Here is a 27,705-nt window from a genome sequence, read left to right as displayed (position 1 = left end):
TCCTGACTGGTGTAGAGTTTGACCCTTGCCCACTCTTACAGCTTTAGCTTTTTTATTTTATTTTTAAAAAAATCTTTATTGGAGTATAATTGCTTCACAATACTCTGTTAGTTTTGCTTCCAACCTCCATGAACTCTCCATATTAGTCAAATGGTCCTGTAATTTACAGGCAAGTTTCATTGTAAGCCTAAGAGAAAAGAGTTGAAGTAAGCATTTTTGTCATGCCATTGTCTTATTTCTCTAACACTCAAAATCTCCAAACACCCATCTAAACTCAATGGAGTGATCACAAATAAGGAAGGATGAGAATGGTGAGTATGTGATACTTTCTTCTTTATCCCACTTAGTTCATGGTTCCTTCCCCTCTTACTAATTGACCACAGAAACGCTGGATAGCATCAACAGTTTTTCTGTGTAATTCTTTCAGATTTGTAACAGTATATTCACTCATATTTAATTAAACTTGACAATTTTTTATTTGGGACTTGACCAGTTTCATTCAGTTGCTGGGGGCAACTTTACTTTTTAATGTTTATTTTAATAAGTTAATAAGACAAACTTTCTTTTCCAGTTTGCTGTGAGTCCATCTAACTTCAGCAGCAGTGATTGTCAGGATGAAGCGGGCCAAAAAGGAAACAAACTTTACTACAATTTTCCATGGGGAAAGGAGCCAATAGAAACCCTGTGGAATCTAGGAGATCATGAACTTTTACACATGTATCCTGAAAATGTAGCTCAATTACACGTATGTTTTACCTTGAGCGCCTGTGTATCCTTTACCCAGATTCTCTAACTGTGATCATTTCTGAACCATTTGAGAATAAGCTGTAGACATGGTGCCCCATGACGTCTTAATACTTCAGTATGCGTTTCTCAAGTACAGGGACTCACTTGTATAACCACAATGCAATCATTATGATCAGGAAAGTAAAAGTAATCTGCTATTATTCTCAAATCCACAGAACCCTTCAGATGTAACCAATTATTCTAATCTGCCCTTTATAGGTCCAGGATCCAATCTAGGATCCAGTATTTCATGTAGTTGTCATGTGTCCTTAGTCTCCTTCAAATAATTCCTTTTATTTTTCCTTGTCTTTCATGACCTTGACATTTTTGAAGAGTACAGACTGGTTACTTTGTAGAATGTCCCTTAGTTTGAGTTTCTTTCATGTTTCCTCATAATTTATGTATTTCTGCTAAGAATGCCACAGAAATGGTGCTACCCTCTTCTCAGTGCATCATATCTGTTTGTTACTGGCGATGTTAACTTTTATCGCTTGGTTAAGATGATGTTTCCAGGTTTCTCCAGTGTAAAGTTGATAAGTATTTTGTACTTATTAATTGATGAGTAATTAATAAGTCTTTTATGGGCAGATACTTTGACTATGTAAATGACCTGTTTCTCACCAGATTCTGGCCTACTGGTTGCAACATCCATTGATGATTCTTGCCCAAATCAATTATTACTATGAGGGTGGCCAAATGGTAATTTAAAAAATTTCATCAGTCTATCTAGATTTACTGATCAATTTGTATTCTGATTCTATAAGTGCAAAATGTAATTTTAAGAGGTAGTTCTGCTAAATGATGCTTTATTTTTGTTCTACTTTTCTGTGAAGGGCAGAGATGGACGGAAAAATGTGGTTCCTTCTGTTTTATCCATAAATGGAGATCTAGACCGAGGCATGCTGGCATATCTCTACGATTCTTTCCAGCTAACAGAGAACTCCTTTACAAGAAAGAAAGATCTTCATAGAAAGGTGCTTTGATATTTCAGAGATAGACTTGGGAAATTAAAAATATAAATTTCTCCCCCTTTTTTTATGTTAGTGTACTTGGTTTCTAATATAAACTCTGAATAATAATTTTTTTAGTGCAAGTAATTTATTTTTCAGGTTTTTTTAGAATCTGGTCACAGGAATAATAAGCAGCTTCTCACAGAATAGAAGAAGGAACCCCTCTTGGGTAATCCCAAAGGCATTTCTGTTTGATCTTGGGCAGCTGCACAGCTGTCTCTGATTCTTAGCCCCTGAGCCTTTTCACTTATGGCTTCTGCTTGTATCAGAAGCTGAGTGTTAGGTAGGAGTAAGTAAAACAGGCCAGCAAGACTTGTGGTATTGACCTCTCTGCTTCTGGTCTAACCCCAAGTGGCTGATCACTGGATCACAGGAGTTAGACATGGGTCTGGGTCAAGGGAAAGGCTTATTTTAGGATGTGCAGTTTGAGCATTTTTATGGGCTCAAAATCAAGAGGGAGGAGGGGTTGAAGCTATAGGAGAGAAATGAAGTACCTAATGGAGCAAGATTTTGGAAGAAACAAGAAGGACCAAGACAGAATCAAGAACAGAAGTGGGGGGTTTTGTCTTGAAAAGGAAGTTATTTTTTGAAACAGCAGGGTGGAAAGAAACAATGGTATAGATATAAATAGGCTACTGGAGCTGGTTAGCCCTTGAGGGAAGTTATACTCATATCCTCTATTTTCCTGGGGAATTAGGAAGCAAGATTATTAGCTTAAAATGTGGAGGAGTAGGGGTTTAAGTGGCAAGAGTTTAGAATAGTCATATTTCCCTTGAATGGGAAAGGGAGCTTCCCCAAATCAAAAGTTTTCACGTTAAGTGCTCAACTGGGATTAGACACCATGAGTTTGTAGCACCACTCTGCCTAGTTAGTGATTTATTATGCAGTGCTCGTTTAGCCTGATGTGGCCATTTATAGAATTGTTTGGGATTTATAAGGTGTGTGTAGCAAATAAACAAGGGGGATCCTTTCTTTTCTTACTCTTACATAAGTGCACATCCAAACCATCAGCAAAACCTCTTTGATTCTGTCTTCAAAATATATCCTGGGGCTTCCCTGGTGGCGCAGTGGTTGAGAGTCCGCCTGCCGATGCAGGGGACGCGGGCTCGTGCCCCGGTCCGGGAAGATCCCACATGCCGCGGAGCGACTGGGCCCGTGAGCCATGGCCGCTGAGCCTGCGCGTCCGGAGCCTGTGCTCCGCAACGGGAGAGGCCAGGACAGTGAGAGGCCGGCATACCGCCAAAAAAAAAAAAAAAAAAAAAAAAAAAAAAAAATATATATATATATATATATATATATATATCCTGAATCTGACCATTTCTTAGCACCTCCCCTGCTCGCAGTCTGGTCTAAGCCACCATCATCCCCACCTCCCTGCATTGAGTGGCCCTTTTTTTTTTTTTTTTTTTTTTTTTTGGCGGTATGCCGGCCTCTCACTGTCCTGGCCTCTCCCGTTGCGGAGCACAGGCTCCGGACGCGCAGGCTCAGCGGCCATGGCTCACGGGCCCAGTCGCTCCGCGGCATGTGGGATCTTCCCGGACCGGGGCACGAGCCCGCGTCCCCTGCATCGGCAGGCGGACTCTCAACCACTGCGCCACCAGGGAAGCCCTGAGTGGCCCTTTTAAAAGGTACGCGTTACTTCATTCCTCTGCTCTAAACACTCCAGTAAGCTCCTCTCACTCAGAGGAAAAGCCAAAGCCCCTAAAATGTTTTACAAAGCATTATCCTTTTTGACCTTCAACTTCTCTCCACCTTACTCAGTCTGCTCCGGCAGCACAGACCTCATTGTTGTTTCTAGAACATGCCCAGTGTGCTCCCAGCTCAAGAGCCTTGTCATTAGTTCTCCCCTTTGTCTGAGTGCTCTTCCTCCAAGTCCACGTCTTGTCCCTCCATCCCCTTTCAAGTCTGCTCAAATGTCACCTCAGACAGGAGACTTTCTCTCACCACCTTACTTGTTTATTTATTTTTAATGGTCCCACTGTACTTTTTTAATTTTTGGCTCCACCGTGCGGCATGTGGGATCTCAGTTCCCTCACCAGAGACCTCGCCCCCTGCAGTGGAAGCGTGGAGTCCTAACCACTGGACCGCCAGGGAATTCCCTCTTACCACCTTATTTAAAATAGCAAACAACTCTCCACCAGCCCACCCCTTGCCAGCACTTCCTATCTTCTTCTTTTTTTTTTCCCCCTCAACACTTACCACCTTCAAATATATTATTTACTTATCTATTTTGTTATCTGCTTCTCTGCATTGTGAGGGACAGGGATTTTTGTCCCCAGCACCTAGAATTGTTTCTCTTACCCAGTAGCCATTCACATGTTTGTTGAATGGCTGAATGAATGCACAGAGTGATGGGTTTTGGCAAGAGAAAGTCCAAGTGATAAGCCACATGGCTCAGGCTGGGTAGGGAAGGCGGTGATGCCAGAAAGGGGCATTTCAACTGAGAGAAAATGGATTTGTCAGAAAATGGGAGAATATCAAGTGAACTTATTTCTGTAGAATGCCTGAATGGAGAAATCTATGAGCAGCTGAATAAAGATGGTTGATACATCATTACGTGATATTTTTTATGACCTCAGCTAGCTTCCATTTTCACACAGAAAATTTTAACTGCTTAAACAGCTTCATGTTTGTTAGTGCTTGTCCTTTTTACCCCTTCTCTTTAAATTGTTTTAGGTGCTTAAACTTCACCCTTGCTTAGCCCCTATTAAGGTTGCTTTGGATGTGGGAAGAGGCCCAACAGTGGAACTAAGACAGGTGGGTTAAATAAGTTTTAATGTCATGATTTCAATTATAACCATTATTCCAAGTAAATGAGTAGTTTGCCATCTAAAGTTTTATTTTGATTCATTTTTTAAAAAATTCGAATTAAATAATGAACTGTGAACATTATTTTAATTAAATAATGAAATTTTTATTAAATGAAAAATTCATTTTTAATGAATTTTAAAATTTTTAATTAAATCATTCATTAATAATTTTAATTAAATAATAAATACTACAGTTAATTACAGATAATTTGAAGTATATTAAAGAAGCTGAATACAGTTCAGTGGGTTTTGCTGTTAATTTCATGCCCAGTCATAGTTGCATTTTTTTAAATGAGTATGCATAATTTTGGTAATCAAAATATTTGTACAGACGTCTAAGTGAATTATTTCTTACCCTCTTCCCTTTTTAACTTAACACTTTTGATACTTGTTGGTATAAGCACAAGTTCTAGATCTGTAATCTTATTTTTCTAATCTATCTGGTCAAATTAAATACTGTCAAGAAAAACCAGGACCCCTTCAGCAGTCATTTCTGTTTGGGTAACTCAGACCCATCCGGGGACCTGAGTGAGGATACTAGAAAGATTGACCTGGCTTTCCCAGGCTCCTGTGCAGGGGTCTGGGAAGGTGGGGATAATGAGCTCAGGGAAAGGGAAGAGAATGGCTTAATTTCCACATTTCCCCCAGGTTTGCAGGAGGCTCCACGACACCCTGGTAGGTACCAAGTTCCTACGGATTTTTTTGCTTGAAGGACAAAGAAGAACTCTGTTTCCTAGATTTTCATCATTACCATTGCAGGCCTTTGTTTGTTTGTTTGTAAGAATACTAGTAGTATTTCGTGCCTTGGGTGTTTTACCAAAAGAGTAGTGTCTTATTCTGTTTTTAACACTTTTCCCCTCAGCAGTATGACAAAGAGAATCCTTATGTATGTAACTTTCTGGGCTATGAAAGAGGTTTTGTGGGTTATTTCCCCATGTCTTCACCTGCGCTTTATCATGCTTAGAACTTTTTCTCTCCTTTTCTACCTTCTGTTATTTTTTTTTTTTTTTTTTTTTTTTTTTTGCGGTATGCGGGCCTCTCACTGCTGTGGCCTCTCCCGTTGCGGAGCACAGGCTCCGGACGCGCAGGCCCAGCGGCCATGGCTCACGGGCTTAGTCGCTCCGCGGCATGTGGGATCTTCCCGGACCAGGGCACGAACCCGTGTCCCCTGCATCGGCAGGCGGACTCTCAACCACTGCGCCACCAGGGAAGCCCTCTACCTTCTGTTAGAGCACATTTTCTGCTGGCAACCAAAACTAAACTTACTAAAACTCATATTTATTTTTCTCTGATAATTTCTTAATTTATTAATATCTATATTCTCATCTATCCCCAAAATATCCTGTACCTTTACACCCATTTACTTCGCTATGGTCTTTCCCTGGGAACTTGTTAGAAATGCAAATTCTTACCAGACCTGCTGAATCAGAAACTCTGGGGGCGAGGCTGAGCCATCTGTGTTTTGCAAGCCCTCCAGGTGATTCTGGTGCTTAAGTTTGAGAAACAGTGCTCTAGCTCAGGCACACACCCCTACCCCATCCCACCATCCTCCCCCTCTCCCTCCCCATGGGGACATTTAGTAATATCTGGGGACATTTTGAGGGACATTTTTGGTTGCCAGAAGGTGGGGAAAGGGTGCTCCGGACATCTAATGGAGACCAGGGATGCTGCTAAACATCCTGTATCGGCCGTGCCAATGAGAGAAATCCTGATTGTTAAGGGAGTTTTAAATTTTTCTTTTTCTTGCTTCACCATTTTTAAGAAAACAGTAAAGTGTACTATGTCATTTACTCATCATTACTTCTGTATTTCCAATCAGGCTTTTGTCTCCAGCATTCCACTGAAACTAATCAATCATTCTTTTCTTCTTGAAACATTTTCTTTCATTGGCTTCAGGAATACCACTCTCTGGGTTTTCATCATACTTTTCTGGCTCCTTCTCCTTAGTTTCCTTTAATGGCTCTTCCTTCTCTTCCTGACATCGTATTATAACCCTTAGGCTCAGTTCTCAAGTCTCAGATAAGTTTAGAGTTAACATAGCCCTTTGGACTGTTTTTTTCCTGATAGAATCTGTTTTGCTTTTGTTTATTTGTGTTATGAATGATGATAATAAAAATTCTTATATTTGGTATAAATTTCAGATTTGCATTTAGTATTCAGCTTTGCAGTATTTAAGTTCTTCAGAAGAAGTATACAATTTATAAGTATACAATATATAAAATTATCAACAATGTTACATAATTAAAGGGATTTATGCCCACTTTAAAGAGTGAAAAAGATGATTGGTGGTTTCATAAAAATAGGGTAATAACTCTAGCTACTTTTCTTTCGTTCATATTCATAGTTCTTGTATTTTTCCCCAGGTTTGTCAAGGGCTATGTAATGAATTATTAGAAAATGGAATATCTGTGTGGCCTGGTTATTTGGAAACTGTGCCATCCTCATTGGAACAACTTTATTCAAAGTAAGAATTGTGTTTTTTGTTGCTTAAAAAATGTATTCAGAGTTTTTGATTATATGATGTTTCTTTATGAGTAACAGATTTCTTCTAAATATCTATATATACTATAATTCAAAATTATTCCTAACTTTCCTGTTTACGGAACCACATACCCTTAGTTAATTAGTGCAGCAGGAAACAATACTCATCAGGTATATATAAGCACATACTATGTGAAACTTTAAGACTTAACACCATGAAGTATGTGTACCTGAGTTTATTAGTTTATCAGGGATGGAATTATTTATATTAGACACATTTGTTGAATCAGGACTGAGGGAACATGAGTGGAGTGCCTTTTCCTTGCTGGCCTTGTTTATTCTCAGGCTGAGTGGAAGGTAATTCTATTCCAGAGAACAGAGAACTAGTTTTCTCGGTGATCTGCACCTCTGTTTACCTGATTGCTCAAGACTGAAACCTGGATATTGTCCTTCACTCCTCCCTCTTCCTTACTGTCAGAGTCTAGTCCATCACTAACTCTTGTCTTCCTCCTAAATGTATCTCACATCCACATCTCCCCATTAAGATCACCAGTATCTCTTGACTGGATTATTGAAATAATCTCCTAATTGATCTCCTGTCTCTAGTCTTACCCCCTGCTATTTTCATTAACTTTTGTTTTTTAATAAAATAATTCATTTTTCCCTACTTTGGGTTTATTTTGTTATTTTTTTAGCTTTTTGTGTTGAATACATATCTTTTAGGTGAAAAGTTGTGAAGCTTAGTGTTTTGCTCCTCAGTTCTGTAGTAACTTGTTAAAATATAATATACCTTTCAGATGATGTCAGAAGAAAAATAAGTTTCTATAGATAAAACAGCTGATGGCTTTATCATATATAAAATGAAGGGGTGGTACTTGAACTTTCCAGTGTTCTCAGTTTCTAAAATCTTATCCTTTGAGTCATGTGGACAATATCAAGTTACAATTGTTCTTTACATGGTAAAGGCTTTATGTCCCAGGTTAGTTTTTTTCCTTTGTCCCAGGATACTTTTCTCCAGATATTTATTAAGCACCCACTATATTTTTTGTACTTTGATACAGCAGTAAACAACACAGAAAAGTTTCCTGTTCTTAAAGTAGATAAATAAGATAATTTCTGTGGAGTCCTAAAAGAAAAGAAACAATGAGATAGTATGACCTGGTAAACAGAAAGAAGGCCAATGTGGAACATATTCAGTTATTGCTAAACTAGAAACTGTAAGTTAGTGTACTAAGTTATATATTTAGCATGGTTTTTGGTATAATTTGTTGTACACTAGATCTTAATATTATATTAGTATTATAAGAGAGTTTTGTCTAAAATTATTTTCTTGGATTGTATCCAAATACCAAAAGGCTGAGGTTATTTTGAGGTTCATCCAGATCGCACCAAATGGTGTGTTGAGGTACCAGTGTTTATTTCATATATTTTCTTTTATGACTTCCCAGCTATTACAATAAGTCAGAAACTTTCTGAAAATTTTACTTTGAAAATGATTCAGAAACTTGAAAAAAGTATTTTTGGGTTCAGTTCTCAAGCCCTGCCTTTGAGTTTTGTGACTCTTTTTTTCCTTTCTTTCTTTCTTTATTTTTTTATAGAACTTTAGTTGTGGTATACAGGAACTTTAGTTGCAGCATGTGGGATCTAGCTCCCTGACCAGGGATCGAACCTGGGCCTCCTGCATTGGGAGCTTGGAGCCTTAGCCACTGGACTACCAGGGAAGTCCCTGAGTTTTGTGACTCATGAAGGTGGCAATGGCTCCTGAGTAATTAAAGCTGGTAATGTGGTGAATTTACAGTCTATATTTGTGCTCATGTGTTTTGGTTAACTACCTTTTTTTCTTAGATATGATGAAATGAGTATCCTCTTCACAGTGTTGATTACTGAAGCTACTTTGGAGAATGGATTAATACATCTGAGAAGTAGAGACACCACAATGAAGGAAACGATGCATATATCCAAAGTAAAAGACTTTTTAACTAAATATATATCATCAGCTAAGAATGTATAGATTCTAATATTTGTGTAATAAATATTCTCCTTTCCTAATTTGGTTGTCTTATTTAACTGAGATTATTATTAGTATTTTTTTTTAGCCTCTTTGAACTCAGAAGTGGATTTGGGGGAGCTTTTTTTGATTTAGTTTTTATTACTTATATTTCTTGATGTATTTCATGGTATCAGGAATATGTTCAGCTATAAGAAACAAAAGGACTGCTATACTGGCTTAAGCAAATTGGAGTTTGTTTCTTTCATAACAAGAAATCGAGGGGATAGACTGTCCAGAGCTGGTGTAATTGTTTCCTCTATAGTAGTTAGGGAGCAAGGCTCTTGCTGTCTTTCCACCATCTTTAGTATATTGGCTTTTATCTTTATACTTGTTTCTTCTTGGTCACAAGATGGCGGATGTATTTCTAGCCTTCTCAGCCACGTTCGAGTCAGGAAGAAAGTCAAAGAGATAAGAGCTAGCCAGCCAAGGCTCTTCTGTTTTTAATTAAGAAAGTAAAAGCTTTCCCAAACATCCTGGTCAGAAGACTTATTTACATTTTATTGTATTTATCAGAACTGAATCATATGGTCATTACTAGGCCAGTCATTGTCCAAGGGAATGAGAATATCATGATTAATTTGGATCAAACACAATGTATCCCTTGGGGCGGTACTGTCTTGTCTTCTCTGAAATGGGTTTTGTTATCAGGAAAGAGAAGGGTCTTTATATACACTGTCAAATATCAAAGATTAACCTAAAACTAAAATTTTAAAAATGAGAACATTTATTGACTTTTGCAAAGCAAGCTAAAATAAATGTTAAATGGCATAATCTAATATTAGTGTATTTCATGTCTGATTCTAATAGATATGTTTATAAGAAATCTTTAAACTTTTGTGTGCTGATTATGTTTGTGTTAACTATGTTGTCATTACCAACCTGACAAAAATTCTGATACTTTGTGTAAAATGTCTTAAAAGCTTGGCTGGCTTGTCTGAGTTGACTTTACTTAGTAGGTCTTTATTTTTTGGTTATCAGTTTTTGCTCTTGGGGAGAATTTCAAACACAAACATACACAGAATAGTATAATTAACCCCATGGACCTATCACCCAGCACCAACAACCATCAACCCGTGGCCAGTCTTGCCTCATACACCCCACATCGCCCTTCTATTTATTTCGAAGCAGATCGCAGCTATCAGTTCATTTGTAAATATTTTAGTTCAGGATCTTTTGTTAAGTTAACCATTCTCACGCCTGAAAAAATTAACAGTCGATGATAATAGGAATTGTTGAGAATTTTCTTGGGTGTGATAATGATATTATGGCTTTATTTTTCTTTTTTAAAAGTCATTTTCTGATAGAGACACATATTTAAATATTTTTGAGTAAAAATATATGATATCTGAGACTTGTTTTAAAATTTAGTTTAAAAAAGTGGTAGAGGGCTTCGCTGGTGGCACAGTGGTTGGAAGCCCGCCTGCTGATGCAGGGGACGCCGGTTTGCGCCCCAGTCCGGGAGGATCCCGCGTGCTGCGGGGCGGCTCGGCCCGTGGGCCATGGCCGCTGGGCCTGCGCGTTCAGAGCCGGTGCTCTGCAGCGCTAGAGGCCGCAGCGGTGAGAGGCCCGCGTACCGCAAAAAAAAAAAAAAAAGTGGTAGAATATGTAGGGAAAATAAGGGTAGTGCTGAGTTGTTGAAGTTGAGTGATGGGTACATGGGAGTTCATTGTACTGCTTCTTTTTGTGTATGTTTGAAGATTTTAATAATAAAAAGTTTTTAAAAACCAATTCTTTAATATCATATCCACTTAGTTTCCAATTGTCTCATTGTTGAATCAGGATCCAAATAAGACCCATTTATTGAAGTTGGTTGTAGGTCTTTTAGTCTCTCTCATCCTTATACAATAGATTTGAGCTCTCTCTCACCCGCTCACCCTCTTTTTTTTTTTTTTTTTCCAAGACATTTGAGTTGTTTGTTATGGTGTTTTCTACTGTTTGGATTTTTTTTGCTTATTGAATCCCCTTGGTGTAGTTTAACCTATTCCTCTCTATATATTTCCTATAGATTGGAAATTGAATCCAGAGGCTTGATCAGCTTCAAGTTGAATTTCGTGGGGGGGGTGGGCAAGATTATTTTATAGGCTGTATTCTGCCATCAGGAAGCAGTGAATGTCTGGCTGTTTCTCTTTGGGGAATGCTAGCAATCATTGACCAATGCCTAGATCATCAGGTAGTTCATTAGAGGTGGCAAAATTGGTGATATTCTGATTCCATCGTCCTTCTTTATTTATTAGCTAGAATACTTATATAAAAGAAAACATCTCATCTGCTGTTTGCTTAGAGGTATGGGAAAGGTGGGAGAAATGCTGGATTTGTCCTCTTTAAAGTTATTCTTTTTCATGCACAAATTGTTCTGTCTTTGGCCAGTAGGAGCCTCTTCATGTTGGCCTCAAGTCCTTTTGACACAACTTTAGTAGTCTTTGATAGCTTCCTTGGTATCTAATATGTAATATAGAGATTGTATAATTTAGAGTTTCTCCAAGGAGCCCTGGTTCATTTTACTGGAAAACTGTTTGGAGACTATACTCTGGGTGCCATCACAAACTCACCAGTAGTTGCAATTCAAATTCAGGACTGGTGTGTGTGTGTGTGTGTGTGTGTGTGTGTGTGTGTGTGGATTAGCTTTATTGAGATATGATTTACATACAGTAAATTTACCTATTTTAAATGTACAGATTATGAGTTCTGACAAATGTGCAGCCACTACCACAATGATAATATGGAACATTTCCATCACCCCGCAAAAGTCCCCTCATGCCTCTTTAGGACTTAAGGGTTTTTACTTTAACCTCTTCTATCACACATCTGTATCTCCTCCCACATCAAGAATCCCAATTCCCAAGAATACTGAGGGTGATAAAATTAGATTGCCATGACACACAACTGCTCCTTTGCCTTATCTCACCTTAACCACAGAACTCGCAGAACTGCAACGCCAGTATTCCCACCATATGTCTACTTAAAAGTTTAAATTTCATTTTTGCAGTTTGGGGTCCAATATTTAGTTTTACTATAACTGTGAGACTAACATGTTTTTTAAAATTACTTTTCTGAAGAAAATCTCAGTCCTGCCCACAGGTACCTTTATTTAGGTACTTTGTCTTCTTAGGGGCCTCAGCCTTCACTGGAAGATTGTATTCCTGGGCTCAGATCAGCTGGCTGCACTAACTGGCAACATGGAATGTCTGCACTGCAGTTGGAGGTAAGTAATATTTATGGAGGATTATCCAGATCAGAGGTGTCCGACTGGAGTTACACATCAGAATCTCCTGTGGAGCTTTTAAAAATAAATATGTTTGAGCCCTATCCCAGAGAGACCTACTATTTCTCTTAACAGTGGGGCCCTCATAAATATATTTTAAAATGCTTACAGGTGGTTTCTGATGTTCACCCTTGTAGTAACCACTGTTAAATTTATCAGAGAGCTGCCTACCTGGATGGTATTTCGACAAAACTTCCCTCCAGCCCAATTGCATTTAATAAATTTTTTGTTTGTTTGTTTGTTTTTTGTTTGTTTGTTTGTTTTTTTGCGGTACGCGGGCCTCTCACTGCTGTGGCCTCTCCCGTTGCGGAGCACAGGCTCCGGACGCGCAGGCCTAGCGGCCATGGCTCACGGGCTTACTTGCTCCGCGGCATTTGGGATCTTCCCGGACCAGGGCACGAACCCGTGTCCCCTGCATTGGCAGGCGGATTCTTAACCACTGCGCCACCAGGGAAGCCCATAAATTTTTTTTTATCAAATACTCTTCTTAGAGTATTTGATAAATACTCACACCAATATGTACTGAAAGATGTTATTAGACATAGTTCTATGAAACTCATTCTTCATTTAGCCATAAGAATGTTCTTGAGGGCATTTGTTTGCCACGTACACCACGTCTTCCTGTGAGGAAGCATGGGAGAAATTTCTCTCAGATTTAAATGCCAGGGGTAGTTGTGCTTCTCCTAAAGACTGGCCTGTTATTATATGTGTTATACATCTGTTCATTTTGTTTATTCACAAAGGCTCTTTGAGCACCCAAGTACCAGGAACTCTAGGTGCTGGGGATGTAGTGGCGAACAAAACAGACAAGGCCCTTCTAGGGGTGGGGAGGTGGGGACAGACAATAAGCAAGTAGGTGCATGGGCAATTTCAGGGAATTTCGGGTAGCGATAGTGTTGTAAAATAGGACAGGATGGCATATGCTAGATCATGCCTAGGGTAGTGAGCTTTACATAGGTGATCGGGGAGCCTCTGAGGACTGGCCTTCCAACTGAGACTGAATGATGTGAAGGAGCCAGCTGTGTGAACATCTCGGGCAGCACATTCCGGGCAGAAGGGAGTAGCAAGTGCCAAGGCCCTTAGGAGGAGAATGGTGTGGAGTGAGCAAGGAACATAAAGCAGGCCAGAACAGAGGGGAGAAGGGGAGAAGGGGAGGTCAGAGAGGTGGTCAGGGCCCATGTTGCTTAGAGCCATGGTGGCCACAGTAAGGACACTGGAAGCCACTAGGGCAGGAGAGGGCACAGTTTGAGCAGAGAAGGGATGTACTGTTATTTTGAAAAGATCACTGTGGAGAGTGGAATGTTAGCAGAGTAGAAGGGAAGCAGGGAGACCTGTTAGGAGCTCTGACAATGCCCAGGTGATGGTGGCCAGGACAAGAGAGAGGTAGCAATGCCCTTCCTGGACCTGGCAAGAGGAGCCCCTGCCCTTTAGAGGGTCCTGCTCTGGCCCTTCTCCAGCTGTGCCTTCTCCCACATTATGTCTGAGGGGCCACGGAGATGTGCTTGGAGGTCATTGTTATCCTTAGGTGTCTAATTGTCCTAACCTATAAGTTTATATACTACCCGAAATCTCAGTTACTGTCTCTGGTTGTGTGTAATAAAGGTCAAAGACAAGGCACTAGCCCATGTCCCTCCAGGGCAGTAAAGGAGAAAGAAGGAGCTTCAGACATCACTGAACCACTGTTGATCATTCCTCTGGTTAAGTCTCCCCTTTACATCCTTCAGGAGAAGCAGCACTGAGAGAAGGCAGTCTCCTTAGGTTGTAATCCCCCAGCTCTGGGAGCAGAAGGGGCAGAAGGGACAAATGCTTGAGGGCAGCTGGTCAGAGCACATCTATCTGCAGCTCTTCATCCCAGCAAGGTTTTTGTGCTGCCCTGGTGTCACCTTGCAGATACTGCCTTTTCCTGGTTTCCTATTGGATTTTTGGCTTTTTTCTTAATTTGTGAGAGCTCATTATATATTGTAGAATTTCATAGTTTATCAGAGACATGGATTCAAAATACGCCCCCCCATTCTTTTGACAGTTTAAGATTTTTAAATGTAATTTTTTAATGTTTCATCTAACTAAATTTAACAATCATTTATGTCTTCTGGATTGTGAGTCATACCTAGAAAAGCCTTTCCCTCTTAAAGATTATCATAAAATTCCTCCTGTTTTCTTTTAGGACTTCTGTGGCTTCATTTTTAGGTATTTTAATATTTGAGCTAGCTGAATTAATTTTGTTGCAAAGAATGAAGTGCAGTTCTAACTTATTGAATATGGCTCTCAAGTTTTTAAAGTGTATTGAATATTGCATCTTTTCCCCATTGACTTAAAATGCCATATTTTTCATATACTAAACTCCCATATGTATTTAGATCTATATCTGGACTTTCTGTCCTGTTACATTTACATTTTTCTACTTCTCCAGCCATATACCCATACCACACTTTAGAAATTATGGTAACTTTATAATGTTTTCAGACCTCATAGACCTCTCTCTCTCATTCCGTGCCTCCCCCTGACACACACACACACACACACACACACACACACACACACACACTCTCTCTCTCTCTCTCTCTCTCTCTCTCTCTCTCTCTCTCTTACATTTACTCATATGCTTCTTGAATCTTACACCCTTCCTCTGTGTTCAGTTTCCTTCTTCATCAAGTACACTGTGTAGTTCTTTCAGTGTGAATGTGATTGGGAAACCTCCTTCTCAGTTTTTGTCTTAAAATGTCTTTATTTCCCCCTCAGTCTTGATTGATATTTTGGCTAGTGTGGTAGCTATTTTGATTGGCTCTCTTAAGCCACATCATAACCCTTCTTCTATTTGGTGGGGTCTGAAACCTGAAAAATTACAGTTCCTTTGTTGCCAGGGCATGGCTGTGAATATCTTCTACCAATTAGATGCATGTACCTGGGACCTGGAAAGTAGAAGGGAGGTGATGGTTTCCACTGAAAAGCAGATGTCTCCAGTGGCATAACTCCACACTCCATTGGGCTCCAGTTTCTGGGTGAGGCTGTTGTGGCAGAGGCAACAGCAGTAACAGTAGCAGCAGTAGTTTTCTGATCTCCGGATTGTAAGAAAAAGCTACAGATAAATTGTTAAAATAAAAAAGAATTTAGCAAGGTTGCTGGATATAAAGTCAACCAAGAAAAGTGATTGTGTTTCTGTATATCCACAACATTAAACAAAAATACAATTTACCTTTCTCACCTTCTGAGATGGCCCACACTCTGTCTGTGGAGTGTGTTTCTCTATAAATAAGTCCACTTTTTACCTATCACTTTGTCTCTCATTAAATTCTTCCTGTGATGAGACATCAAGAACCTGAGCTTCATTAAGTTCTGAAACCAGGTGCTGACCCTTTATTCCCAACTTATAGCCAGACCAACTCCCACTCATCCTCAGCACCACTGGGATGTCTTCTGTGCCATTTCTTTGCGAGAACCTTTTGGGCACTAACACCTGGTTGTGAGACTACCTTGGAACGGATAGCATCTAAAATCATACTGAAACCCCCACCAGGTGGGAGAAGTTAACCCACAAGCACGTAGACCCCAGACTGGTTTGAACCAGAAGGCTGATGATGCTAACTCCCACTTACCTCCCCACCAACCAATCAGAAGAATGTCCACCAGCTGATCATGCCCTCCTCTTTGAACCATTACTGTAAAACTCCTCAATTCACCCTCCAGGTTGGGACACATCGGTTTGAGGGCATGAGCCTGCTGTGGCCCCCTTTTCCTAGCAAAGCAATGAAGCTATTCTTTTCTACTTCACCCAAAAAAAACAAAAACAAACAACAACAAAAAAACCCAATTTACCATAGCATCAGAATATCAAGTACTTAGGACTAAATCTAACAAAAGATGTGCAAGTTGTTTATGCAGAAAATGATAAAATGCTATTGAGAGAATTGAAGAAGACATAAACAAATGGTGAGATATTTGTAGTTTGGAAAACTCAATACTGTAAAAATGTTAATTCTCCCCAAATTGATCTACAAATTCAATGCAATTTCAATCAAAATCCCTATTATGTTCCTTTTTTCTTTAAGAAAATAATAAGCTGAGTCTAAAATTTATACAGAAATGCAAAAGGTCAAGAATAGCTAAGATATTCTTAGAAAGAACAAGGTGGGAAAATTGTTCTTCCAGTTATCAAGATGCATTTGAAAGCTGAGTATGACATTGACATAGGAGAGATAAGTAGAGCAATGAAACAGAATCCAGAGCCCAGAAAGAAACCCACATGTATATGGGCATTTGATTTGTGACAAAGGTGACAGTGCAGTTTAGTGGGGAAAGGACAGTCTTTTCAGTAGACAGTGCTGGAACAACGGGGTATGTCCATGCGGGGGAGTGGAAACAAGTATGATGCCAATTTCACATCACAGAAACAATTCCAGGTGGATATAAACTGAAATATGAAAGTAAACTAGAAAAACCTTTAGTAGATAGTAGTATACAGTAATGCTTGTATGACCTCAAGTTGAAAAAGTACTCATCTGGGCACACATCCGCAAAAAAACACTAACCATAAAGAACATGGCAGGTCTTCCCTAGTGGCACAGTGGTTAAGAATCCAGCTGCCAATGCAGGGAACACAGGTTCAAGCCCTGGTCCGGGAAGATCCCACATGCCGCGGAGCAACTAAGGCCATGCGCCACAACTACTGAGCCTGCACTCTAGAGCCTGCGAGCCACAACTACTGAGCCCAAGTACCACAACTACTGAAGCCCGGGGGCCTAGAGCCTGTGCTCTGCAACAAGAGAAGCCACTGCAACGAGAAGCCCATGCACCACAACGAAGAGTAGCCCCCGCTCACCACAGCTAGAGAAAGCCCGCGCCCAGCAACAAAGACCCAACGCAGCCAAAAATAAATATATAAATAAATAAATGTTAAAAAAGGAAAAGAACCAAGGGGAAACTTCTAGACATGAAAAAAGTGTAACTATTGAAATGAAAACTCAATAGATCCTCTTTCTCTTCCTTTTCTTCTTCTTTCCCTCCTAAACAATTCATGCAAATGCCATGGGGGTGGGGCTCAACATCTGCTCAGTGGGTAGGTACAGGCGGAAGCCACAGAAAGTCAGAGTTGGGTGAGGAGGGAGTTGTGAGGATAAGTACACTTGACACTTAACTGCCCATGGCAGTTATTATTGTCGTTATTATAGTTGTCACAAAGGAAATGTTGAGAGATGGCAGAGCAACCACCAGTCACATCCTCTGGGCCTCACCTCTGATTCCAGCTTCATCTGAGGCCTCACCCACTTTGTGCTGACAGCTTTCTTGCTTTAACTGTACAATACATATCACTCCTTTTCTGCCCTGGGGCTTTCCAGTGCCCTGGGTGAGACACCAATGGAAGTGCACTTGGAATGCCCACATGCACAGCCTAGAAGTGGGAGATGCATCACCTCCTGGGGCAGCCCTTAGTGGGGGATGGAAGCTGATGGGTAAATGCTTCTCACTATCAGTCCTCAAGTGGACAATTCTGAGAGACATTTTTTCACTCTGCAGACGGTTCCAGTGGGGTCAAGCACCAGTTGCCCACAGCAATGCCCAGCTCAACCTTATACCTTGTTCTGGCTTTTCCTCCAGTCCCTCACGCCTGTTCCCTAGTGTCCCTTCTGTTCCACACAAGGCCTTTTCTCGGGCTCTGCTTTCCAGGCTAGCTGAGGATACGACTATCAGAAGGCCCTAGAAAGCAGCCCAGGGAAACGCAGTTCCTCCAAGGATGCATGGCAAGAAGGACTCTGTTGCCGGTGGTAAGAGGAGTGGAGATAATTCTTACATGCCATAGCTTCACAATTACTAAGACTTTTCCCTGCAGTGGGGAAGGGAGCAGAGGTAGATAATGAAGCACTAGGTTATGCAATAAATAGTTCTAGCACTTGAAAGGCATGAGGCAATAGTAATTATATGGATTGTGGAGTTGGTTGGCTTCTACTAACTGCTTTAGAAGCTTTGCGAGAGAAAATGAGAGGCTGTCAATTCAGGGCATGCTGTGAAACCCAGGGGCATTCCAGACTTCAAGACCTCAGAAGGGGCTTCCCTGGTGGCGTCATGGTTGAGAGTCTGCCTGCTGATGCAGGGGACACGGGTTTGTGCCCCAGTCCAGGAAGATCCCACATGCTGCGGAGCAGCTAGGCCCATGAGCCATGGCCACTGAGCCTGCGAGTCCGGAGCCTGTGCTCCGCAACGGGAGAGGTCACTACAGTGAGAGGCCCGCGTTCCGCAAAAAAAAAAAAAAAGACCTCAGAAGGTCTAAATAGGGGACTTCCCTGGTGGTCCAGTGGGTAAGACTCCACACTCCCAATGCAGGGGGCCTGGGTTCGATCCCTGGTTGGGGAACTAGATCCTGCATGTATGCCACAATGAAGAAGCAACTAAGACCCAGTGCAGCCTGCATACATACATACATACATACATACATACATATATACATATATACAAAAATAAGGTCTCAATAGGATCAAATCCAGTTACTGGTATGCTCATTAATTTGCTAGCCCCTCCCCACCCCTTTCCTTCTCTGTTTCACTCTCCCTGGGCCCTCATATAAACAACCTGCACCAATTTCTTGCCTCAGGCTGTGCTTCATGATTAAGACATGAAGAAGCTAACAGTGGCCAAGTCACTAAGTTTATAACCTCAAAGACTTAATGGTTTCTAAGGGGAGCAGCCGATTACTATGACTCAAGGTAAGCATGATCATACTATGAATAGCTAGTCATTTTTTTAGTTCTTACTTTGTGCCCAGCCCTGTTCCAAATCTTTTACATCCATTATCTGAGTTAATTCTCACAGCAGCTCCATGATGTAGGTATTATTTCTCTCTCTCCTCCTCCTCTCCCCCACTCTCTCAAATGAGGAAACTAAAGCCCAGGGAGTTTATGTAACTTACCCAGAGTCACACAATTAGCACAGGACTGAACCTGGATTCAGCTCAGTCTGACTGCACAGCCCCCACACTCTTAGCCTCTGTGATATACCTATTTCTTCCAAATAACAATATCAACAGAGAAAGGGGGAAATTATGTTCATGAATGCTGCTTCTTTAGGCAACAAAATCCTCAAATTCATCTGGACCTGTGTGCACAATATCCCTTCCCACCCTGAAGATGCATTCCCACAGCCAGTGCTGCTGCTGTTCTTTGCTGGGATTTAAGTCCCAGTTCAACCACTTACCAAGCTAGGGATGACCCTGTGAAATTACCCCATTTAAGCCTAAATTTCCTTACCTGTAAAAGCAAGTTAATAATACTGGCCTTGGGACTTCCCTGGTGGCGCAGTGGTTAAGAATCTGCCTGCCAGTGCAGAGGACACTGGTTCAAGCCCTGGTCCGGGAAGATCCCACATGTTGTGGAGCAACTAAGCCCGTGCGCCACAACTACTGAGACTGTGTTCAAGAGGCCGCAAGTCACAACTACTGAGCCCACGTGCCACAACTACTGAAGCCCGCATGCCTAGAGCCCATGCTCCACAACAAGAGAAGCCACCACAGTGAGAAGCCCACGCACCACAACAAAAAGTATTCCCCCACTCGCCACAACTAGAGAAAGCCCATGCGCAGTAACAAAGACACAATGCAGATTAAAATAAATTTTAAAAAAATAATAATAATACTGGCCTTATAGGTGTTCCACAGATTTAGTGTCTAATAGCTAATAGCTGTGATTTTTCTAGTCAGAGGTCCATTGTTGGGAACAGAAAAAGAACAGAGCAGAACAATTTTGGTCAAGTTATTTTGTTTGTCTGGAACCCAAGAAATGCCTCTTGGCTTTATTGGACTTAACTTATAACTCCTAGGATAAGAGATTCAAACCAGAAATAATTTTGTCCCCTGAAGTGGGCTGAATGGTGGCTCCACAAAAAGATAAGTCCTAACTCCTGGAATCTGTGAATATTACCTTATTTGGAAAAAGGGTCTTTGCAGATGTAATTAATAAGTTAAGGATCTCAAGATGCGGTCAACCTGGATTGACCTAAATCTGCTGACCAGTGTCTTTATAAGAGAAAAGCAGAGGGAGAGAAGGCCACGTGAAGATGAGGCAGAGATTGGAGAGGTGCTGCCACAAGCCAAGAAACACCAGGAGCCACTGGAAACTGGAAGCAGCAAGTGAGACTTCTCCCCCAGAGCCTTTGGAGGGAGCGCAGCTCTGCTGACACCTTGACTTTGGATTTCTGACCTCTGGAACCGTAAGAAAATACATTTCTGTTGTTTTAAGCCACCAGTTTGTGGTAATTTGTTACAGCAGTCCTGGGAAACTAATCTACTTCTCTCTTCTCCCCCAAGTCAACTCTGTGCTGTTCTCTTGACAGAGAGCTGATGGGAAATGCAGCACATAAAGGCATATGCCTTTGACATGACCTAAATCTTGATGACTGAGAAAGTCCATGGAAATCAATATAAATAATTTTGCAGGCTTCCAAAAGCTGCGAGCAAATTTTAATGGCAATGGATAATAAATGTGTACTTGTTGAGTAATCTTGCCTTCCTCCAGTGGTGACTGCAGGTGCCATTTTCTAAAGTCACCTTTTCAAGGTCATCAGTTTTTGTGTTAGAATTTAGACATGGCTTTTGCTTTGTGTGTCTGCTTCTGAACATTTAATGGGCATGGGGATGGGTAGATGATCGTTGTAATGCTTCCAGGATGTACTTATGAAGAGCACAGTGGTTGAACAATTATTCTTTATTAAATGATGTGGTCATGGGGGAAATGGTCCATGCCTAAAAATAGCAAAAGCATTTAAAAACTGTCACTAGTCAGGATCCTATCTGACAAATATGTTGTCTGATGACAGGATTGGATGTATCTGAAAGGGCCAAAGGAGTAGTGTTTAAACATGAAAAACAGTGATTCACTTTAGGTAACCAGGTGAAACGTTTTAAAATGTCAATCAAGTTTGCTTTTTCGTTATGTAAATCAGCTTTATAAAAAGTATCTTACCCTGAGATGTAGTTTCTATCTTTAAATCTCAGAAGATGAGTTCAGAATAGACATATCCAGTTTTACAATCATTACAGGTTTCTATAATATAAAAGAGAAAATAATTCAGTAAACTTAGAATATATATCCATAGAAGCTCTTAAAAAATTCTATTTTAATAGCTGGGTGGCCTGACAGAACCAAGTATTAACTGTTTTTTTTTTTTTTTTTCCGGACTATATTAAATGATTTATTCTTGAAAAGTTTTTTGAAGTTCACCTGCATCCTTCTCTCTGGATTTTTTATATGCTATTCTCCCCACCACATCCTTCTCTCCTCCCCATCTACCCATCTGATGAAATTTGTTAGGAGCTGTGGTACTGATTGCTGTTGGTTTCCTAGGGTATGCATGTTGCCGCCATTCATCCCATCCTTGGGTTCCTAAAGCCTGGGAGTATGGTGACCTCACAGAGACTACTGTCCCATTTAAATAGCATCCCTTATCCCAAACTGTGGCTCACCCTGATCTCTTGGTGCCACCTCCTGGAACATGGGGGTGGTATAATGTATCTCCTGAGAGTATTCAGTCCCTGGATAAAAGACAAGAAACAGAGTTATTGGGCCTATAATCCAAATCTCTGATCACTTGAGGGCAGTGGCTTGCCAGCTACCCTCACAATGTCATGTCACCTCTGGACTTTGCAGAGAGTACTTACCATCTTGGGCTTTGGAAACACATTGCCTTGGTTCTAAGCCTGGCAAAGATTTCTCATCTGTACAATGGGAATGATATAAATTGGGAGTTAGTGGTGTTTGTACCAGACAGGGCAAGTAAATTGCTTAACATTGTGCCTGGCACATGGCTGGCCCTCAGTCAACATTGGCTGGGATTGTTCTCATTGTTGGCCAAGGTCCTGGGTCTGTTTACTAGAAAGCAGCAAATGATGCCAGCCTTAAGAGGTGATCATCAAAGAGATTGGAACACAGTGTGGATCATTCTGAACTGATAGAAAAAAATCTCCAAGATATGTTGTTAAGTGAAAAAATCAAGGCGTAGAATGAAATATCTATAACATGCTACCATTGCTACCATTTATTTAGATGCTAACATACACATAAAATATCTGTGGAAGGATTTAAAAAATTGGTTATTGCCCCTGGAAAGTGGGATAGGGTGTCGGGATGGGAGGGAGACACTATACTCTGCTTCTGCAATTTTTTACACATGTGTCTGTATGACCTTAAAAATTTTTTAAAGACAAAAACCCCAAACCAACCAAAATCGCCAACAAAGTTCTCTTACCTGCTTGATTTTTACAGATATTTGCATATATTCCATCTTCCATGGGTGTATTTCCATAGACTCTGGGTGCATTATCTTTCATAGCTTTTCCTATATAAATTGGTGCAGAATCATTAAATTAAACTACTTCAGCCACAGGAGAGGAATTCCCCAGAGTTCTGAAAGAATGACCTGCTCCATTGGCCTAAACTGTTGTCTATTAAAGGAAAACCATAGACTCAGCAAGGAGTCCATAGCATCTGCTTCTCTAAGGCAGGAACCCTTCTGATTTATTTTCTTGGATCTGCAAATAACATCCTTTGTCTATCAGATTATGCTTGAGATGGCCAGAGACACCTTTTCTTTCCTTTGCTGAAAAGAATAGACTGTAAAAAGCTTTGTAATATCTGCAAGAGATAGTAAATTACCCAGCTGAGTTCCATGTAGTCCTGGCCAGTACTCAAGAATATTAATTCCACTTTTGTAGGACCCTGCGCTTTTGTAGGAAGAGGAGACATGTTTTTTAAAAGTATGAGATGCAATAAATTTAAGAGGATTGAAATCATATCAAGCATCCTTTCTGATCACAACAGTATGAGACTAGAAATCACCTACAAGAAAAACACTGCAAAAAACACAAACACATGGAGGATAAACAATATGCTACTAAACAACCAATGAGTCACTGAAGAAATTAAAGAGGAAATATAAAAAATACCTGGAGACAAATGAAAATGGAAGCACAACCATCCAAAATCTAAGGGACCCAGCAAAAGCAGTTCTAAGAGAGAAGTTTATTGCAATACAATCCTAGCTCAGGAAACAAGAAAAATCATAAATAAACAACCTAACTTTACACCTAAAGGAAATAGAAAAAGAAGAATAGTTAGTAGAAGGAAAGAAAGAATAAAGATCAGAGCAGGAATAAGTGAAGTAGAGACTAAAAGAAAACAATGGAAAAGATTGGTGAAACTAAGAACTGGTTCTATGAAAAGCCAAACAAAATTGATACATCTTTAGCTAGGTTCATCAAGAAAATAGAGAGCTCAAATAAATAAAATCAGAAATGAAAGAAGTTAAAACTGACACCACAGAAATACAAAGGGCTGTAAGAGATTACTACAAACAATTATACACCAATAAAATAGAAAACCTGGAAGAAATGGATAGATTCCTAAAATGTACAATCTCCTAAGACTCAATCAGGAAGAAATGGAAAATATGAAGAGACCAATTACTATTCAATGAAATTGAATCAGTAATCAAAAAAACTCCCAACAAACAAAAATCCCAGACCAGATGGCTTCACAGGTGAATTCTACAAAATGTTGAAGAGGAAGGAACACTTTCAAACTCATTCTATGAGGCCAGTATCACCCTGATATCAAAACCAGACAAAGACACCAGAGAAAAAGAAAATTACAGGCCAATATAACTGATGAACATAGATGCAAAAAGCCTCAGCAAAATATTAGCAAACCAAATTCAACAATATATTGAAAGGATCATACACCATGATCAAGTGAGATTTATCCCAGAGATACAAGAATGTTTCAATATCCACAAATCAACGTGATATACCACATTAACAAATTGCATAACAATTATATGATCATCTCAATAGATGCAGAAAAAGGTTTGGACAAAATTCAACATCAATTTATGGTAAAAACTGTCAACAAAGTGGTTATAGAGGGAACATACCTCAACATAATAAAGACCATATATAACAAGCCTGTGGCTGACATACTCAGTAATGAAAAGCTGAAAGCATTTCCTCTAAGATCAGGAACAAGACAAGGATACTCACTCTTGCCACTTTTATTGAAAATAGTATTGGTAGTCCTAACCATAGCCATCAGACAAGAAGAAGAAAAAAAGGAATCCAAATTGGAAAGAGAAAAGTAAAACTGTCACTGTTTGCAGATGACATGATACTATATATAGAAAGTCCTAAAGATGCCACCAAAGAATTAGAACTATTAGAACAAATAAATGAATTCAGTAAAGTTGCAGGATACAAAATTAATATACAGAAATCAGTTGCATTTCTATACACCAAAAGTGAACTATCTGAAAGAGAAATTAAGAAAACAATCCTATTTGTAATTGCACCAAAAAGAATAAAATACCTAGGAATAAATCTAACCAAGGAGGTAGAAGACCTGTACTTGGAAAACTATAAGACACTGATGAAAGAAATTGAAGACAACACAAACAAATGGAAAGATATACCATGCTCACAGATTGGAAGAATTAATATTGTAAATGACTGTACTCCCCAGGGCAATCTACAGGTTCAGTGCAATCCCTGTCAAATTAGCAATGGGATTTTTCACAGAATTAGGACAAATAATTCTAACATTTGCATGGAAACACAAAAGACCTCAAATAGCCAAAACAACCCTGAGAAAGAACAAAGCTGGAGGTATCATGCTCTCTAATTTCAAACTGTACTACAGAGGTACAATAATCAAAGCAGTATGGGACTGGCACAAAAAACAGACGCATAGATCAATGAAACAGACTAGAGCGCCCATGCTTATATGGGCTTATATGGTCAATTAATTGGTGCTTATATGGTCAATTTACAACAAAGGAGGTAAGAATATACAATTGGGAACAACAACACAGTAAATGGCATCAGGAAAACTGGACAGCCACATGCAAAAGAATCAACTGGCCTACTTTCTCACACCATCTACAAAAATAAATTCAAAATGGATTAAAGACCCAAATATAAGATCTGAAACCATAAAACACCCAGAAGAAATCATAGGTAGTATGCTCTTTGACATTGCTCTTAGCAATATTTTTTTTGGCTCTGTCTCCTCAGGCAAGAGAAGCAAAAGCAAAAGTAAACAAATGGGACTATATCAAACTTGCAAGTGAAGGAGATTATCAACAAAACAGAAAGGCAGCCTACTGAATGGGAGAAGATATTTGCAAATGATATGTCTGATAAGGGGTTAATATCCAAAATGTACAAAGAACTCATACAACTCACATCAAAAAACCAAACCCAATTTAAGAACAGGCAGGGACTTCCCTGGTGGTCCAGTGGGTAAGACTGTGCTCCCAATGCAGGGGGCCTGGGTTCGATCCCTGACGGGGAACTAGATCCTGCATGCATGCCGCAACTAAGAGTTCACATGCCACAACTAAGAGCCCGCATACTGCAACTAAAAGATCCCGCATGCCTCAACTAAGACCTGGTGTGGCCAAAAACAAACAGACAAATATTTTTTTAAAAAAATTACCCCATTAAAAAAAATAAAAAGTAAAAACAGGCAGAGGAACTGTATAGACATTTTCCAAAGAGGACATACAGATGGCCAACAGGCACATGAAACAATGCTCAACATCACTAAATCATCAGGGAAATGCAAATGAAAGCCACAATGAGATATCACCTCACACCGGTCAGAATGGTTACCATCAAAAAGATAACTAACAAGTGTTGGCAAGGATGCGGAATAAAGGAAACCTTCATGCACTGTTGGTGGGAATGTAAATTGCTGCAGCCAATATGGAAAACAGTATGGAGGTTTCTCAAAAAATTAAAAATATGATCCAGCAATTCCACTTCTGGATATTTTTCTGAAGAAAACAAAACACTAATTTTACTACTTTTTTTTTTTTTTTTTCCAAAATGCAGGCCTCTCACTGTTGTGGCCTCTCCCTCCACGGAGCACAGGCTCCGGACGCGCAGGCTCAGCGGCCATGGCTCACGGGCCCAGCCACTCCACGGCATGTGGGATCCTCCTGGACCGGGGCACGAACCCACGTCCCCTGCATCGGCAGGCGGACTCCCAACCACCGCGCCACCAGGGAAGACCCAAAACACTAATTTAAAAAGATATATGCACCCTGTGTTCATGACAGCATTATTTACAGCAAAGAGCCAAGCTATGGAAGCAATCTAAGTGTCTGTTGATAGATAAATGGATAAAGAAGATGTGGTATGTGGTACACACACAATGGAATATTACTCAGCCATAATGAAGAATGAAATCTTGCCACTTGTGACAACATAGATGCACCTAGAGGGTATTATGCTAAGTGAAATGAGTCAGACAGAGAAAGACAAATACTTTATGATTTCACTTATATGTGGAATCTGGAAAACAAAACAAAAAAACAAACATAACAAAAAACATAGATACAGAGAATAAACAGGTGGTTGCCACAGAGGTGGGGGTGAATGAGATAAGTGAGAGAGATTAAGAAGTACAAACTTCAGGGCTTCCCTGGTGGCGCAGTGGTTTAGAGTCCGCCTGCCGATGCAGGGGACACGGGTTCGTGCCCCAGTCCGGGAGGAGCCCACATGCCACGGAGCGGCTGGGCCCATGAGCCATGGCCGCTGAGCCTGTGCATCCGGAGCCTGTGCTCCACAACGGGAGAGGCCACGACAGTGAGAGGCCTGCGTACCACAAAAATAAATTAAAAAAAAAAAAAAAAAAAGAAGTACAAACTTCAAGTTACAAAATAAATGTCAGGGACTTCCCTGGTGGTGCAGTGGTTAACACTCTGTGCTCCCAAGTCAGGGGGGGGCCCAGGTTTGATCCCTGGTCAGGGAACTAGATCCCACATGCATGCCGCAACTACAAGTTTGCATGCCACAACTAAGGAGCCCACGTGCCGCAACTAAGGAGCCCAGGTACCACAGCTAAGGAGTCCGCCTGCTGCACCTAAGACCCAGTGCAACCAAAATAAATAACTAAATAAATATATACAAAATAAATGAGTTACAGGGATGAAATGTACAGCATGGGAAATATAGTCAATAATATTGTAATAGCTTTGTAACGGGACTTATCATGGTGGTCATTTTGTAATGAATAGAAATTCGAAGCACTCTGTTGTGCACCTGAAATTAACATAGTGCTGTAGGTTAATTATACTTCAATTTTTTAAATGCTTTACATTACAAAAAAAATTTTTTTAATGTGTAAGATGTATACATTTTGACATCTGTTTTCAAGTTTCCTGTCAACTGAGTCCTGGATTTCCATGAATTAGGACTTTAGAGATGGAAGAAGGCCAAGAGCCTAACGTGTATCACTTAGTTCTCTGCCCAGGTCTGACAGTATCTCCCGT

At 40.3% G+C, this 27,705-nt stretch overlaps 2 protein-coding genes across 8 annotated transcripts in view; one reads left to right on the top strand and one right to left on the bottom strand.

Moving 5' to 3' along the window:
- POLG2 (DNA polymerase gamma 2, accessory subunit) overlaps nucleotides 1-27,705 on the top strand; it is a 44,131-nt gene that overhangs the window by 5,226 nt on the left and 11,200 nt on the right. For 2 of the 6 annotated variants that reach the window (XM_067022214.1, XM_067022217.1), the window contains exons 4-9: nucleotides 572-745; nucleotides 1,620-1,760; nucleotides 4,473-4,553; nucleotides 6,970-7,070; nucleotides 8,933-9,050; nucleotides 12,216-12,339. In XM_067022214.1, the coding sequence (XP_066878315.1) occupies nucleotides 572-745; nucleotides 1,620-1,760; nucleotides 4,473-4,553; nucleotides 6,970-7,070; nucleotides 8,933-9,050; nucleotides 12,216-12,305 (705 nt within the window). In that variant the 3' untranslated portion in view covers nucleotides 12,306-12,339. Of the gene's footprint in view, nucleotides 1-571; nucleotides 746-1,619; nucleotides 1,761-4,472; nucleotides 4,554-6,969; nucleotides 7,071-8,932; nucleotides 9,137-12,215; nucleotides 12,340-16,942; nucleotides 17,380-17,910; nucleotides 17,987-18,982; nucleotides 19,642-27,705 lie in introns of those variants that run through there. The other 4 variants (XM_067022216.1, XM_067022215.1, XM_067022213.1 and 1 more) reach the window with 4 other exon arrangements.
- Nucleotides 15,039-27,705, bottom strand: part of MILR1 (mast cell immunoglobulin like receptor 1) — a 28,319-nt gene continuing 15,652 nt past the window's right edge. Inside the window, exons 5-9 of one of the 2 annotated variants that reach the window (XM_067022218.1) lie at nucleotides 22,627-22,716; nucleotides 22,040-22,096; nucleotides 21,845-21,913; nucleotides 21,345-21,425; nucleotides 15,039-15,475 (exon numbers count right to left, since the gene is read on the bottom strand). In XM_067022218.1, the coding sequence (XP_066878319.1) occupies nucleotides 21,373-21,425; nucleotides 21,845-21,913; nucleotides 22,040-22,096; nucleotides 22,627-22,716 (269 nt within the window). In that variant the 3' untranslated portion in view covers nucleotides 15,039-15,475; nucleotides 21,345-21,372. The remainder of the gene's footprint in view (nucleotides 15,476-21,344; nucleotides 21,426-21,844; nucleotides 21,914-22,039; nucleotides 22,097-22,626; nucleotides 22,717-27,705) is intronic. The other variant, XM_059046997.2, reaches the window with a different exon arrangement.

Source organism: Kogia breviceps, chromosome 19, assembly GCF_026419965.1.
Source record: "Kogia breviceps isolate mKogBre1 chromosome 19, mKogBre1 haplotype 1, whole genome shotgun sequence".
Classification (NCBI taxonomy): Eukaryota; Metazoa; Chordata; class Mammalia; order Artiodactyla; family Physeteridae; genus Kogia; species Kogia breviceps.
The sequence above is the reverse complement of the archived record's forward strand: the minus strand, read 5'-3'. Positions and strand labels throughout refer to the sequence as shown.